Source organism: Myotis davidii, unplaced genomic scaffold (assembly GCF_000327345.1).
Source record: "Myotis davidii unplaced genomic scaffold, ASM32734v1 scaffold211, whole genome shotgun sequence".
Taxonomy (NCBI): domain Eukaryota; kingdom Metazoa; phylum Chordata; class Mammalia; order Chiroptera; family Vespertilionidae; genus Myotis; species Myotis davidii.
In genome coordinates, this window is record NW_006282523.1 from 1082270 (window position 1) to 1095020 (window position 12751).

At 62.0% G+C, this 12751-nt stretch overlaps 4 protein-coding genes across 7 annotated transcripts in view; 1 reads left to right on the forward strand and 3 right to left on the reverse strand.

Annotated features, from left to right (window-relative positions):
• Positions 1–600: 600 nt before the first annotated feature.
• PDE6G (phosphodiesterase 6G) lies at positions 601–4183 on the reverse strand. 4 transcript variants are annotated; one of them, XM_006753012.2, is made up of 4 exons: positions 3654–4183; positions 2294–2499; positions 1052–1092; positions 601–692 (listed from the first exon to the last, which is right to left on the reverse strand). In XM_006753012.2, the coding sequence occupies exons 2-4, from the start codon at positions 2437–2439 to the stop codon at positions 616–618; spliced, it is 264 nt and encodes an 87-aa protein (XP_006753075.1). In that variant the 5' UTR covers positions 2440–2499; positions 3654–4183; the 3' UTR covers positions 601–615. The 4 variants fall into 4 exon arrangements, with proteins under 4 accessions (XP_006753075.1, XP_015415501.1, XP_015415497.1 ...); XM_015560015.1 differs by lacking the exon at positions 3654–4183 and adding an exon at positions 2843–3635; XM_015560011.1 differs by lacking the exon at positions 3654–4183 and adding an exon at positions 2771–3635.
• A 731-nt stretch (positions 4184–4914) lies between these two features.
• On the reverse strand, positions 4915–6412 carry OXLD1 (oxidoreductase-like domain containing 1). Its single transcript, XM_006753010.2, has 3 exons — positions 6303–6412; positions 5032–5485; positions 4915–5000 (listed from the first exon to the last, which is right to left on the reverse strand). The coding sequence occupies exons 1-2, from the start codon at positions 6360–6362 to the stop codon at positions 5087–5089; spliced, it is 459 nt and encodes a 152-aa protein (XP_006753073.1). The 5' UTR covers positions 6363–6412; the 3' UTR covers positions 4915–5000; positions 5032–5086.
• Positions 6413–6479: 67 nt separating this feature from the next.
• CCDC137 (coiled-coil domain containing 137) lies at positions 6480–10644 on the forward strand. The gene is made up of 6 exons (XM_006753013.2): positions 6480–6699; positions 6980–7113; positions 8151–8370; positions 9079–9161; positions 9300–9379; positions 9503–10644. Exons 1-6 carry the CDS (start codon positions 6572–6574, stop codon positions 9707–9709), a joined length of 852 nt encoding a protein of 283 aa, XP_006753076.1. The 5' UTR covers positions 6480–6571; the 3' UTR covers positions 9710–10644.
• Positions 10645–11460: 816 nt separating this feature from the next.
• Positions 11461–12751, reverse strand: part of ARL16 (ADP ribosylation factor like GTPase 16) — a 1993-nt gene continuing 702 nt past the window's right edge. Inside the window, exons 3-5 of the mRNA XM_006753064.2 lie at positions 12500–12613; positions 12061–12176; positions 11461–11908 (exon numbers count right to left, since the gene is read on the reverse strand). Coding sequence (XP_006753127.1) covers positions 11740–11908; positions 12061–12176; positions 12500–12613 — 399 coding nt within the window. The 3' untranslated portion in view covers positions 11461–11739. The remainder of the gene's footprint in view (positions 11909–12060; positions 12177–12499; positions 12614–12751) is intronic.

Here is a 12751-nt window from a genome sequence, read left to right on the forward strand (position 1 = left end):
AGCTGAGAGCTGTCTCCAGCTCTGAGGTCTCTGCTAATGAAAGCGGGTATCTGAGTTTTGTTTAGCTTTTATAATTGCAAAATTGTTGCTTAAAATGCAACTCAGAGCCCGTCCGCGCAGGCGGTAAACCTTGGCTTCCTTCATCACTGGAGCAAGCAAGCCTCCTGTTCGCTTCAACTGCATGGTTGCTTACTGCCATCTGAGTTGGCAGTTAATTTGCATATCCCCCTGATTAGCCAATGAAAAGGGTAGCGGTCGTACGCACGCCAATTATTTTCTCTTTTATTAGTGTAGATGTTTACTTTGAATTTATATTAGTTCACACAAACACTCCATCCATGCTTTTGTTCCGGCCTCCGGTCCAGTTTAAGAACCCGCTGTGGCCCTCGAGTCAGGAAGTTCGCCCACCCCTGGGCTAGATGATGCCATACTGGGCCAGCTCGTGCAGCTCCAGGTGGTTGAAGGCCTCCCACGGGCAGATGACCGTGATGTCTGCGGAGAAAGGGCCGCTGTCCACACCTCCAGTGGGGAAGACCCGCCTCCCAGGACACATCAGCTTTGGGGGGTGTCGAGTGGACACCCCGCCCAGGAAGACGAAGTTCGCCCACCCCTGGGCTAGATGATGCCATACTGGGCCAGCTCGTGCAGCTCCAGGTGGTTGAAGGCCTCCCACGGGCAGATGACCGTGATGTCTGCGGAGAAAGGGCCGCTGTCCACACCTCCAGTGGGGAAGACCCGCCTCCCAGGACACATCAGCTTTGGGGGGTGTCGAGTGGACACCCCGCCCAGGAAGACGGTGGGTGCAGCAGACCCCAGGGAGGGGCAGCAAGGGCTCCTCCTCCTCTCCCAGCCCCTCCAAGCACCCGGTGAAGCCACTTGTGGAAATGACCCCACTTCAGGGGGACCTCACCTTTGATGCTGGGGAGAAAATGAAGGACAGGCTGGGGGCGTCCCTAAGTGAGCCTTGGCCGGGGGAAGCCAGAGGCGGCTGGACCCTGCCTGCTGTGGCAGGTGAGTGGGGAGAACTGGGCGGGACCCGGCATTGTCCTACCTGTCCCCAGGCCTTCCATTCCAGGGATGTCGTCCCCGAACCTGCAAGCACAGCGGTCAGGACGGTGGCCATGAAGAGTGGAATGGGGTGGGGGGTGTCTGCCCTCGAATGCAGGTGCCTGAGTGTAGAGTGTAGGGCAGGGGTCCTCAAACTTTTTAAACAGGGGGCCAGTTCACTGTCCCTCAGGCCGTTGGAGGGCCGGACTATAGTTTTAAAAAAAACTATGAACAAATTCCTATGCACACTGCACATATCTTATTTTGAAGTAAAAAAACAAAACGGGAACAAATACAATATTTGTATTTGCATGTGGCCTGCGGGCCGTAGTTTGAGGACCCCTGGTGTAGGGCTCCAAGCACCAGGCAGGGGAAGGTTGGCTGGGACTTGGCTAAAGAGCTGCGGAGCAGACAGATTCCCATGTCTTCTCAAATGCTTCAGGACCCCCAAGGGCAGGACAGGCATGAGGGATGAAGCCATCAGGACCAGGGAAGACCTGTCAAGCTCAGAGCACATCAGATAAAGCCAGAAGGAAGGCTGAGGAGAGAAGAGGAGAGGGACATACATTCATACCTGGAGTTGGCACAGTGGCATCATGTCCCGCAGCATGTTGTTTTACGCACACTAGGTTTTGTACAAAAACAAACAAAGCAATAAAGGAGAACAACAAAAACAACGGTTGAAATTTTGCTGATGCCCTGAGCCTGGCAGGGACACTTTAGACGGGGTCCTCAAACTTTTTCAACAGGGGGCCAGTTCACTGTCCCTCAGGCCGTTGGAGGGCCGGACTATAGTTTTAAAAAAAACTATGAACAAATTCCTATGCACACTGCACATATCTTATTTTGAAGTAAAAAAACAAAACGGGAACAAATACAATATTTGTATTTGCATGTGGCCTGCGGGCCGTAGTTTGAGGACCCCTGGTGTAGGGTGTGCCTTGGGTGTGCACCTGTGGGCTGTGCGTGGGTGCGGGGACCATGCTGGTGGCTGTGATGGAGTCAAGTTGACAGTGAACTCGCTTTCTGGGCCTGTTTGGCAATAACGACTGGAGACAGTGACAGGAGCCCCCATCCCCCGCTCCTCTCCCCTCCTGCTGGAGACAGGCCATGCTCGGGCTCTCCAGACCCCGTTAGAGGACAATGGGACCACCTCCACCAGCAAAGGATGGCTGAGCCTCACCCCGGCCTCCCTGCTGGGCCCCTCCAGCCCCTTGAGAGGCGCCCCTTCCCCAGCTCTGCTTACCCTTGGACACCTTTCTTGGGGGGCTTGCTCTTGAACTGCCTGGTTTGCCGCTGCTTAAATTTGGGAGGCCCTTTCCTGGGAGTGACGGGGCCCCCCGTCACCCTGGTGGCCGAGCGGATCTCGGCCTTGGGCGGCTCCAGGTTCATGGCCAGGCTGGCAGAGACCCTGTGGCGACCTTGGGCTTCTGGACTCCCTCACGCTGGGCGCTGGGGGCAGACCAGGTGGGGACCCAGTCAGCCTCCTGCTTCCAACCCACCCGCGGGAACCCCAAAGGGTGAGACCTGGGAGCCCTCAGCAGCCCCTGCCACCTGCACGCAGGGCTGCACTGGGGCCACACAGGGGAATGCAGTGCCGGAGGCCCCCGAGTGCACCCCTCCGCGCTGAGGCTGGGGCATGCTGTCTTAGTCACCCGGCAGCGCCAATGAAGGGGGACCCGGGAGAAGGTGGGGATGCCGGCAGGGAAGGGGCCGGTCTCACAGGAGACGCTGCGCTGAGCTGTGTCTTCCCAGCTGCTCAGTGCTTGGAGCTCCCTGTGGGCGCCAGTGTCATCTGTTGGTGTCCGTGCAACACCGACCAGGTGACCTCCTCTCCTCTTCTCTCCCCAGAGACACCCCCGATGCCCTAAGCCCAGTGACCTTGGCCCAGAACAAGGGCAGCTCGGCTTCCTCTAAGCCTATTAGCAGCAGAGGGAGGCTAATCCCTCGGCCACTGGGGCCCAGCAGGTGACCGACAGGAGTGCGGTGCCCACAGCGCAGGCCCAGGTGCCGTCCCCTGGGTCCCCTCTTTGCCCCCAGTCTGACGGGCTGCAAGGCTGGGGTCCAGCCTTGGGCTGCCAATAGCCGCCTGCTGGCTGAGACCAAGTGAGAGGCAAGGACAGGTCGTCCCGCTGGGAAGGAAGGCTCAGTGGTGGGTGCTGGGTGCCTGGGATTGGAGTGGCCCCGCCATGGACCTTCCCTCCCTAAGATTCAGCCTCTGTGCTGAGACCAGAACCAGCCCAGGAGGGTCCCAGGAGGACGGCAGCAGGCCTGGACGGGTCCTTTCCGCAGTCCTGGGCCCCGGGCCTGGCGTGGACAGCTCTGTGCCCCGAGGGAGCTCCAGGAGCAGATGCTGTTCCCATGGAAACTGCTGCCTGAGCTGCCCCTCAAGTTGACTGGGCACGTGAGACCCCGAGAGTCACTGGCCTGGGGGCGGCCTGCACCTCGCTTGACTTGGGGGAGCAGAGGAGGTGACTGGCTGTGCATCCTCTGACCCAGGCCTCAGCGTGGCGGTGAAACGCCCGCCCGCTCCCCACCCTCTGAGCAGCCGCCCACGCCCCTTGGTGAGGGGCTGCCAGGAAAGGCCACGGGAGGTCACTACTCACCAGGCACTGGGCAGGTCTCAGGGGGCCATCGGTGTGAGGGCGGCCTCCCTCACCAGGGTCAGCGGGCATTTATCCTGCTGCCGGGTAAGCCGATTAGCACTGTCCCCTGATGCCACGCTAATGAGCTTGCCGGGGCCGCTGGGGCGGGCACCAGGGGACGGGAAGGGGCTCAGGTGCGGTCAGGGGCCTGAAGGGAGGTGAGCTAGGGAGCTGGGACGGGCCAGGACAGGGAGGGAAGTGTGATTGGACAGTGAGCAGGGCAGGACTCTCTCCTGAACCAGCTCTTCTTCGAGACACAGACGAAGCACAACGCTGCTGCTGTCCTGGCCTCCCCACCGCAGCCCAGTCCGGCTTCCAGAAAACCGCCTTCATGGCCCGGAGCGCTGCCGCCTGCAGGTGCCCACACAGCGGTCAGACCTGGGGACCCCTGTGGGCTCTGCGCTGGGAGGCGGACCGCGTTCCCCGTTGGTGCCCACACAGCACCTTACAAGACCCCATCGGATCCCAGGAGGAATTAGCATTCCCCTTCTTTGGTTTCACATCAAAGAAGCCTGTTTGTCAGCTCAAATCCCCCGTGAAGTCGTGTTACCACCTGAGCTTTTCCCTTCAATGAGGCAATAAACCGGCATAAATTCTTTTAATCCTCGCCCTGCCCAGGCCACGAGCATTGGGGCTTGGGATTGCTGGGGTGGGGATGAGGTGGAAATTCCCATGGACACGGATGAGGGAAGACAGGGATGGGCAACGAGGGCCCTGAGATAAAGTCCCACTTGGGCCGATGGTCTCAGGGCCAGGTCTGCAGCCAAGGACCCGGCCGGTGTTGGGACGCTGGTTCACAGGTTAATGCCTGCGGCCTCCTAGTCCTCCCCTGGCCACCTGCCCAGGTGGCTGGGCCTAGGTGAGCTGGAAGGACCGGTGGCTCCGTGCTCAGGCCCCTGCAGGCTGGCTGGCAGCCGGCTGCTTGGCTGGCAGCCGGGTGTCTCCTCAAGGACGAACGGGGAACGTTCTGGGCTGCCAAGGGCACCTTCCTGGGAGCAGACAGCCCTCCCTCTGCCCACAGCTGAGCGACCACAGCTGACCTCCGGCAGGACTCCTGGGAGGCGGGACATGGAAGGGACTCTGGGGTCAGTGTCATCTGAATAGTCAAGGCGGAGTCTTATTTCACCCACAGGCTGGTGCGGCGGCAGGTGCTCGGGGACCAGCTGAGGACACCTGCTCTCCGCCGAGGCCACAACAGCCTCTCAGACCACAAAGCCTCTCGTCTCGGCAGCAGGGAGCTTGTTTATTTTCAGGCGAAGTCGATTCCCACCGACCCAAGCCCCACGAGGCCGCCCGGGACAGAGGGGCTGCCCGGGACAGAGGGGCCGGACCGAGGGGCCGCGTGCTGCTGGGCAGGGCTCGGGCTCCCGGGGGAGAGCTGCCGGCCAGGCCGCTCAGTCTCTGCTCCTCATGCGGAGCTGGATCTCCGTCCTGAGGAAGGCCTGGAGGTTCTCATCGGCCACGTGCTCCTGCAGGGCGGCCAGGGCCCGCTCCCCGCCGTCCTGGTAGTGCTGCAGCAGCGCATCTGCGTAGTCCACCCACACGCAGTTGGGGCAGCCGCTCATGCAGCAGTTTGTGGGGGGCTGCAGCTCAGGTGGCGGGGGGTACAGGGCCTCCGAGGTGCTCCCGCCGGGCAGGGAGGACTTAGGATGCCTGGTGCCCTCCTCCCCATGGTCCTTCCCGAACTCTCTAAGGCCTTCGCAGACCAGGATCCAGGCAGGGTACCTGTGCAGAGTGCTGCCGCCTCCAGGAAGCCCGCGGCACCGCTCCCAGCTGGCGAGTCGGCCTGGCCCCTAAGAACGCAAATAAGCCTATGAGTGTCCAGAGAGCTGGTCAGGCCTGGCCCGGCCCCAGCTCCAGGGGAATCTCGGCCTCTGGGCCGTGGCCAAAGGCTCCGCAGTCTGATCCGCTCCCTCACTTCCCATGTGACCTTAGACAAGTCTAGACTCGGTTTCCACCTGTAACCGGATGTGATGGTTGGCATGACGACATGATGCGACTGAAGCGAAGTGGGGTTGCAGGGCCTGTCACCGGAATGCATTCCAGCAGATGGAGGGTGGGGGGAAGCTCGGCACCTCCAGCCAAGCCCCCTCTCCCTCCACCCAGCACAGAGGGCCCGTGCCCTCTGACCTTCTCACTGACCGCATCACCCGTCATCCTGTTTCCGTCGCAGGAGAAGCCCGGGCGGCCCGGGTCACCTGCCTCCTCCAGCCCCAGGGCCCCCTCCCCGCTCCACGTCTCTCCAGGGCACGGAGAACCGACAGACTCAGCCCGAACTATGTCTCCAGCTCCTGCGAGGACCATGAGCTCCCGGTTCACGGCGGCCTCCCCAAAGGGCGCGCATGCAGCAGGCGCTCCTAGATATGGCCGAGCGGGTGGACGAGCCAGAACCCGCTGGCCCAATCCCGGGGCTCGGCCGAGAAGCAAAGCAGCCCTCCTCGCCGATAGGGAGCGGGCCCAGCAGGAGCAGCACGACGGGCCGCGTCCAAGGCTGCCCTGCCCGCCGGCGGCGCGGGCTGCAGCGCGGTCCCTGGGAAACGGGGAGGCCGGGATTTCTCCGGTCCGTGCCGCTCCGGCCCCGCGCCCACGCCCTCCCCGCCAGGTACTCACCAAGCACAGGGAAGCTGAGGCCGCCGCCCGGCCACCCACGGCTACACACCGCAGCAGCATCGCTCGCGGCCCGACCCATTGCGCACGCGCGCTCCAGTCTCCGCCCCTTCCGGGCCGTGAGCGGCGACCACCTTAGCCAATCGCCACTCCGCTAGGTGCTGCACCGCCCCAATGAGCGTGGGGCTGGTGCAGGAAGCGGAAGTGGCTGTCGTGGGGCAGGACCGCCCGCGAGAGAGGAAGTGGCTTCTCTCCGACCCCGGCGCGTGCAGATGGCTGGAGCCAGGCTGCGAGCAGCGGGCCCCCCGAGGACAGGGAGGCCTGGGGGCCCGGAGCGGCCGCAGGGGCGGCGGCAGCAGCTGCTGGGGAAGCAGTCGGCGCCGTGGCCCAGGCCGCGGAGGTGGGTCTCTGCCCCTGCCGGCCCCCTCGCGTTCTGCCCTGTCCGTGCCGCGAGTGAAGGCGCGAAAGAGGGGACACTGCCACCGGCCAGGGTGCCGTCTTGCCATCCTGGGCGAGGCCAGGGCGCGGCGGCCCCTGGGGCGCTCGGAGCATTCTGCGGGGGAGGATGCTGCCTCGGCCCGCGTGCCCACAGCAGCGGGGCGGCCTGCGAAGCTTCGTTTTCTCTGACTCTGCTTCTGCCGGACGTAGGACACGTCTCACCACCGTGTTCTCCTTAGTAGCCAAGAAAAGAAGAGAGTGAATTGCAAGCCCAAGAACCAGGATGAACAGGAAATCCCTTTCCGTCTCCGAGAGATTATGAGGAGCCGCCAGGAAATGAAAAACGCCGTCAGTAACAAGAGGAGGAGGAAAGAGGGTAAGGGGCGGGCCCGTGTGGGTGGCAATAGCGTCACTGCCCAAATAGCCACGGCCTGCCGGGGCCCGAGGGGGCGGGGCGAGGGCTGACCCGAGGCCGGCGTCTCCAGGGCCACCGCCGCCTCTGGTTTCAGAAGAGGCTGCAGGGGAGCCCTGGGCTTGGGGTGAGCAGCATTCACTTCCCCCAGGAGCAGGGGACCCGTCGGACGGAGGTCGGTGCAGATGTACTTTGAGGGAGGGAGGGTGGCGATAAGAGCCAGTGAGTCTTGTGAGGGAGAATGGGGGGAGCAGCGGGGTGCGGGGGGTAAGGAGGGCAGTGATGAAGCTCACTCGGACAAACTGGCCCATCACACCCCTCCCCCAGGCCAGGCAGTGCCCTCCATCAGCTTCTGCCAGAGGTGTCCCTTCGCACGTGTCGGGGAATGGAGCTTCTGTTTTGTGTAGACATGTTTGTTCTCCCAAATGTAGGACTGATTTTGCAGCACTGCTGCTGGGTAATTTAACCTAAATCCCGGGCTTTTTGAAGGATAAACTCACATATGTGGTAAAGTCAGGCCGTTCTGAGGGGTATGAGGCACAGTCTCTGCTCCTGCTTCGTACCTTCCAGACGCCTGCACGTGCCTCCTCGTCCGTGTGACACGAGGGCATGCTGCCCTCTACACATTCCATGTGCAGTGGGCTTTATGGCCTGTCCACACCCCTGTGCGGAGGTCCCCTGTGCTCTCCCCTGACCAGGGCGGGGAGGCCTATGCCTGAGCACGGGGACTCACTCAGGACCACCTACTGATGGACATCAGGTGGCTTCCTGTTTCCTTTCTCAGCTGAGCTCTCCGACATGTGCCAGTGGCCTGGGCGACCCCGTCCCTGTAGGTGCCCCAGCATGGGCACCGTCCATCCCTGTCGGCCACAGTTTTTGGGCTGCCCCCTCCTGAGCCTGGTGTTCCCTTCCTGTGGCCTTGTGAGGGGTGTGAGCATGGCAGCCGGACTGGGACCACCACTCCTCCCGGCCCCTCGTGCCTCATCTCCCTTTACCCGCAGCCCAGGCGGCCTTCAGAAAGACGCTGGAGAAGGAGGCGAGGGGAGTGGACCCAGACATCGCGGTCCCCAAGTTCAAGCAGAAGAAGTGGGAGTCCGACGGCGCCTACATCCAGCGCATGGAGCAGGAGGCCCAGCACGTGCTGTTCCTCAGCAAGAACCAGGCCGACCAGCAGCCCGAGGCGCAGGTGGCTCCCAAGAAGAAGTCCGAGGGGAAGAGAGCGTGAGTGGGGGCTGGAGAGGCTTGGGGGCCCCATGATGGTTTTCTGTTGCCAGGGGCAACCCCACCCCGTCATTCAGGGAAAGAAATTGAGAACCCTGGTCACCACCGGTTCAGGGAGGCTCTGACCCAGGAGTTCTGATGGCCCAGCGTTGTCTCTGTGTTTCTCTGGAAAGTCATCAAGGGGGACCAAGAGCCAGCGCAGGTCTGGCCCGCTGTCCAGCCAGGCTGGTTGCTGTCGGGAGCTGGAGAAAGGATGAGGCTCAGTGTCCTCCCAGGAGGGCTTGCTGGCTGCCAAGGACCATGCCTACCCCATGGGAATCGGCAGTGGGTGGGGGTCTGGGTGAGGCTGACACGCAGCCCTGGGGTTCCCTCTCTGGTCGGCAGGTGCCACGCCTCTCCCTGGACCAGGACTAGGGTTCTGTTCCCAATGTCACCTTTCCTGTCCAGAGGAGATTTGAGAGCCCTTAGCAGTGACCCCTATTAGCCTCAGTCCCTCGTTTGTACAGAGGAGGTGCCGGCGTCTCGGTCTTACAGGTTGGCTGGCGGGGTGCAGGGCCTCTCTGGTGGACGGCTGTGGGTGGTGAAGGATCGGGGACTTGGGGCAGCTGCCGGGGCTCTGCCTCAGGCATCCCTCGAGGGCAGGTGACCCTCACCGCCTCCTGAGTCCAGGGAGATGAGCTGGGAGCCTGCCATGTTGTTCCCCCCCAGGTTCCAGAAGCGGCGGCGGGACAAAGTCCGGAAGAAAAGACAGGAGAAGGCAGCGGAGAGGCTGGAGCAGGAGCTGCTCCGAGGTGGCTCTTCCTGAGGGGGCTGTCAGCCGGGTGGGGGTGGGGGTGCGGCCGGCGGCACCAATGTGCCCCCCAGGTCGGTGGGTGGGCACCCAGTGCCTCAGGTGGCAGCAGGCCTCAGGCATGCTCCTCTGCCCCTAGACACCGTGAAGTTCGGTGAGGTCGCCATGCAGCCCCCTGAGCTGACCGCCCAGCCCAGGAAGAGCATGAGCACCGGCCAGGTGAGGAGGGCGGGGGGCTTCCCTGGCTGCCACGGGGAGTGCGGTTCCCACGGGGCCTAACAGCTCCGGGCCAGGCGCTGTCACCTCCTTCCTGACCCTGTGCCCCTCCTGTCTGGTCCTCAGCCCGGCAGGAAATCCCTGATGCTGGCGATGCTTTTGCGCCCTGGCGGTGTGCCCCAGCCCCCACCCACCTCCATGGCCCGACAGCGGATTGTGGCTGAGGAGAGAGAGCGGGCTGTGCAGGCCTACAGGGCGATAAGGAAGCGGCAGCAGCAGGGGCCTCAGTCAGCCCGCCTCCCTCCCAGGAAGAAGCCAGAGACCTGCCTTTGAGAGATGAGGGTTCCTGCACAGGGTGGGGGGGAGGGGCAGGGGGTCCCCTAATCAGTCCTTTCCCTGGATGCCCCCCCCCCCCCGGACACAGCCTGGTGCACCAGCTCCTGAGTTCGGGAAAGGGCTCCACTCTCTGCTCTCATTTTTCCTCCCTAAAGACCACTCTTTCACATGAGATCATCTGCCAGGCCCTTGTCCCAGGGGATGTGACCTGTGCCGAGCTCCCATAGAAGGGGCCAGTGCCTGGTTGAGCCCCAGCCAGTCACACCCGGCACCGTTCCCGAGCCTAGCCTCTCCCTCAGCTGTTCTGCACACACAGGTCCAGGCTGAGACAACCGCGGGCCAACCCCATAACCCATAATCCCAACCCCAGGTGCCAAGTGACTGTAGATGCTGTGGACTCGGGTCAACCAAATCCATCACAGGCTCCGGGGTTCGCCAGTGCAGGGGGATGGGGGCAGGACCACGAGGGGTGGTCGGCATCTACACCACTGGCTCCCGGTGCCAGTTTAGTCCCCAACGAGGCAGCTGGAGTCCGTCCAGGCCTTGGTTCTGATGTGGAGCCCAATGACAGGACCGCCCCAAGGGGCGTGGCAGTAGGGAGCCTTTCTCACTGGAGCCTCATGGCAGCTGTCAGTCCTCCAGAGACCTGGTAGCTTTCAACACTGGCCTGGCCTGGGCTTCCAGCTTGGGTGCAAGGCGCCCTCTCCCTGCCTGTGGTAGGAGGGTTTCTGTCGGAGACCACTGTTCCCTCTGGTGGGGGTGGTACTTAGAGACCGACGTCTGGGTTCTAGGAATGCGGATGCTGAGATGTCGTTTCTAGACCATTTTTGCAGACAGGCCTTAGGAATGTGCTTTTTAAAATGTATATTATGTAACTTTAAAGTTCTGAGTTTATAGATATTTACTATTAAATTTTAATATTTTAAGTTTTACTTGTCTTTGTATCTTTTACACTGAAAATGTTTCGCAGGTGTACTTCATCCTCCAATAAACATAAAACAGCTCCAACATGAACAGCACTAAGGTAAATGGACAGAACGAGAGTTAAGATGTCAGTTTTTGTTCTCATCCAACTGGACAGGCCGATGGTGTTGGAGTGTCGCCTTCAGAGGTTCTTTTCTCTGGTTGTGGCACAATTTGATACACAGTTAAGATCTTTTGTGTTTTCAGGCTTTAAGTTGTCATTTTTGCTTTGCTGTTTTAATTCATTTTTGGGGCACAGAGAACGCGTTTACATAATTCCGATTTTACAGTGAAAGGGCGAGCTTCCTGCCCGCTGCTGCCCTGCAGGCCCTAGAGCCCACCTGGTGCTGCCCCCTGCGAGTCGCACTCTCTCAGCTGAAGAACTGACTGACAGCCCAGAGTCTTCTAACACTTCACGCTTTTCACCAGCCTTTGCTCAAGTCCTCTGAAACTGGGGGGTGTCTGAAAGCCCTTTGGGTCTCAAGTTGCCTGTGAAATCTACGAGGACCCCAATGAGGAGTGGAGATGGCCCGCGTCCAGGCTGCTCGGTGGTGTCTGGGGAGGTGGCGCCCAGCAGCGGCACGGGCCATGCGCAGGGAAGAGCCGGAAGCACTGCAAAACCTAAGGCGTCACCGCACTTGGGCAGACAGCTCCTTACCAATCACAGGAGGCTGAACAGTGGCCCAAAAGGTACGTTCGAGCAGGCCCCCAGGACGTGCCAACGTGAACTTGGAGAAAGGGTCTTCGCAGATGTGACCATGAGCTCAGCGGCACCTGCGCTCCACCCGACCTCTCCCTGCTGACCTCCCTGCCTGCCGGAGCCCTGCCTGCATGCCGCCCCGGGTGCTGAGGTCTGCAGGCCGGTGCTGCTCTCCTAGCCGTGGGCAATCTTCATTCCAACGTGGGCTGTCGGGACTTCCACCCTGGGTGCCTCAGTTTACCCATCACTGCAACTAGGCACTGAAGCCGGTCTTCTCCGTTTACGCCGGGTACCTATCTGCCTAAGAACAAACCTCCGCCTCCTCCCCACAGAGCGGTCCAGCCACGCCCCCACCCAGTAGTCATCAGCCGGCTCCGTGGGTGTCCTGGAGCCAGCGCAGCACCTCGGTCAAGCCCGTGCCCGTGCGGGCACTGATGTCTGCCACGGTGATGTTCTGCTTGGCACAAGCAGTGATGTCTGGGAGCCTGATTAACGACTTCATCTCCTCTACGGTCATGTAACAGGGCAGGTCACTGGAGCGAAAGGGGCGCCTTGTCAAAGTGGGCCCCGCAAGCCCACCCCAACCCCCACGGCACCCCTCCCTAAGGGGCCACCCCCGGCTACATTCCAAGGGACCCCTTCTCCGGGAACCCTCTGAGCTCCCTCTCGGCTCGCGGACCCGTACGTTTTATTGAAGAGGATCAGGACCTGTGCTTCTGCCAGCGGTTCTGCAGAGAGCAGGCCCAGAAGCTGCGCGCAGGCTGCGGAGAGCTGGGTGGGGTTGGAGGCATCGATCATGAACTGGGAAGAAGGGAAAAGCTCAGGGCCACTGTGATGGAGGAGCCCTGCTCAATCTCCTCCCCCGGGCACCACAGACCTGGCTTTGAGGCGAGAATGACTGAAACAGAGGCTGCGGGGAGGGCTGTGCAGAGCAAGAACACCCCCCAGCTTTGACACGAGCTGCCGGCGGGACCACCAGGCTCAGGCCGAGTTCCCAGAGGGCACAGCAGCGTGGGCCCTGTCCCCTCCACTCGCACAGTCGCTCAGAAAGCCAAATCCGCCCCCCCGCCCCCAAGTCAGGTCGGGGACACACTTCCCTGGAAGAGTTCAAAGACGGGACCCACCAGGAGGGAGCGGCAGTTTCCATAGTAACTGGGCCAGATGGGGCCCATGCACCCGCCCAGCTCCCGGATGGTGATCCTTCTGGGGGCCACGATGTCGGTCAGGTTGGTGCCCACCTGCGGGGAAAAGCAGGATGCGGCGGCCGCACAGCTCTCCCACCGGCCCCGCAGAGCACCGCGCGCTCTTCACACCGCGACCCCAATTCACAGGCCCTTCCTCCTCGAGGCCTCGGGGCTGGAGCGGAACCACAGGAA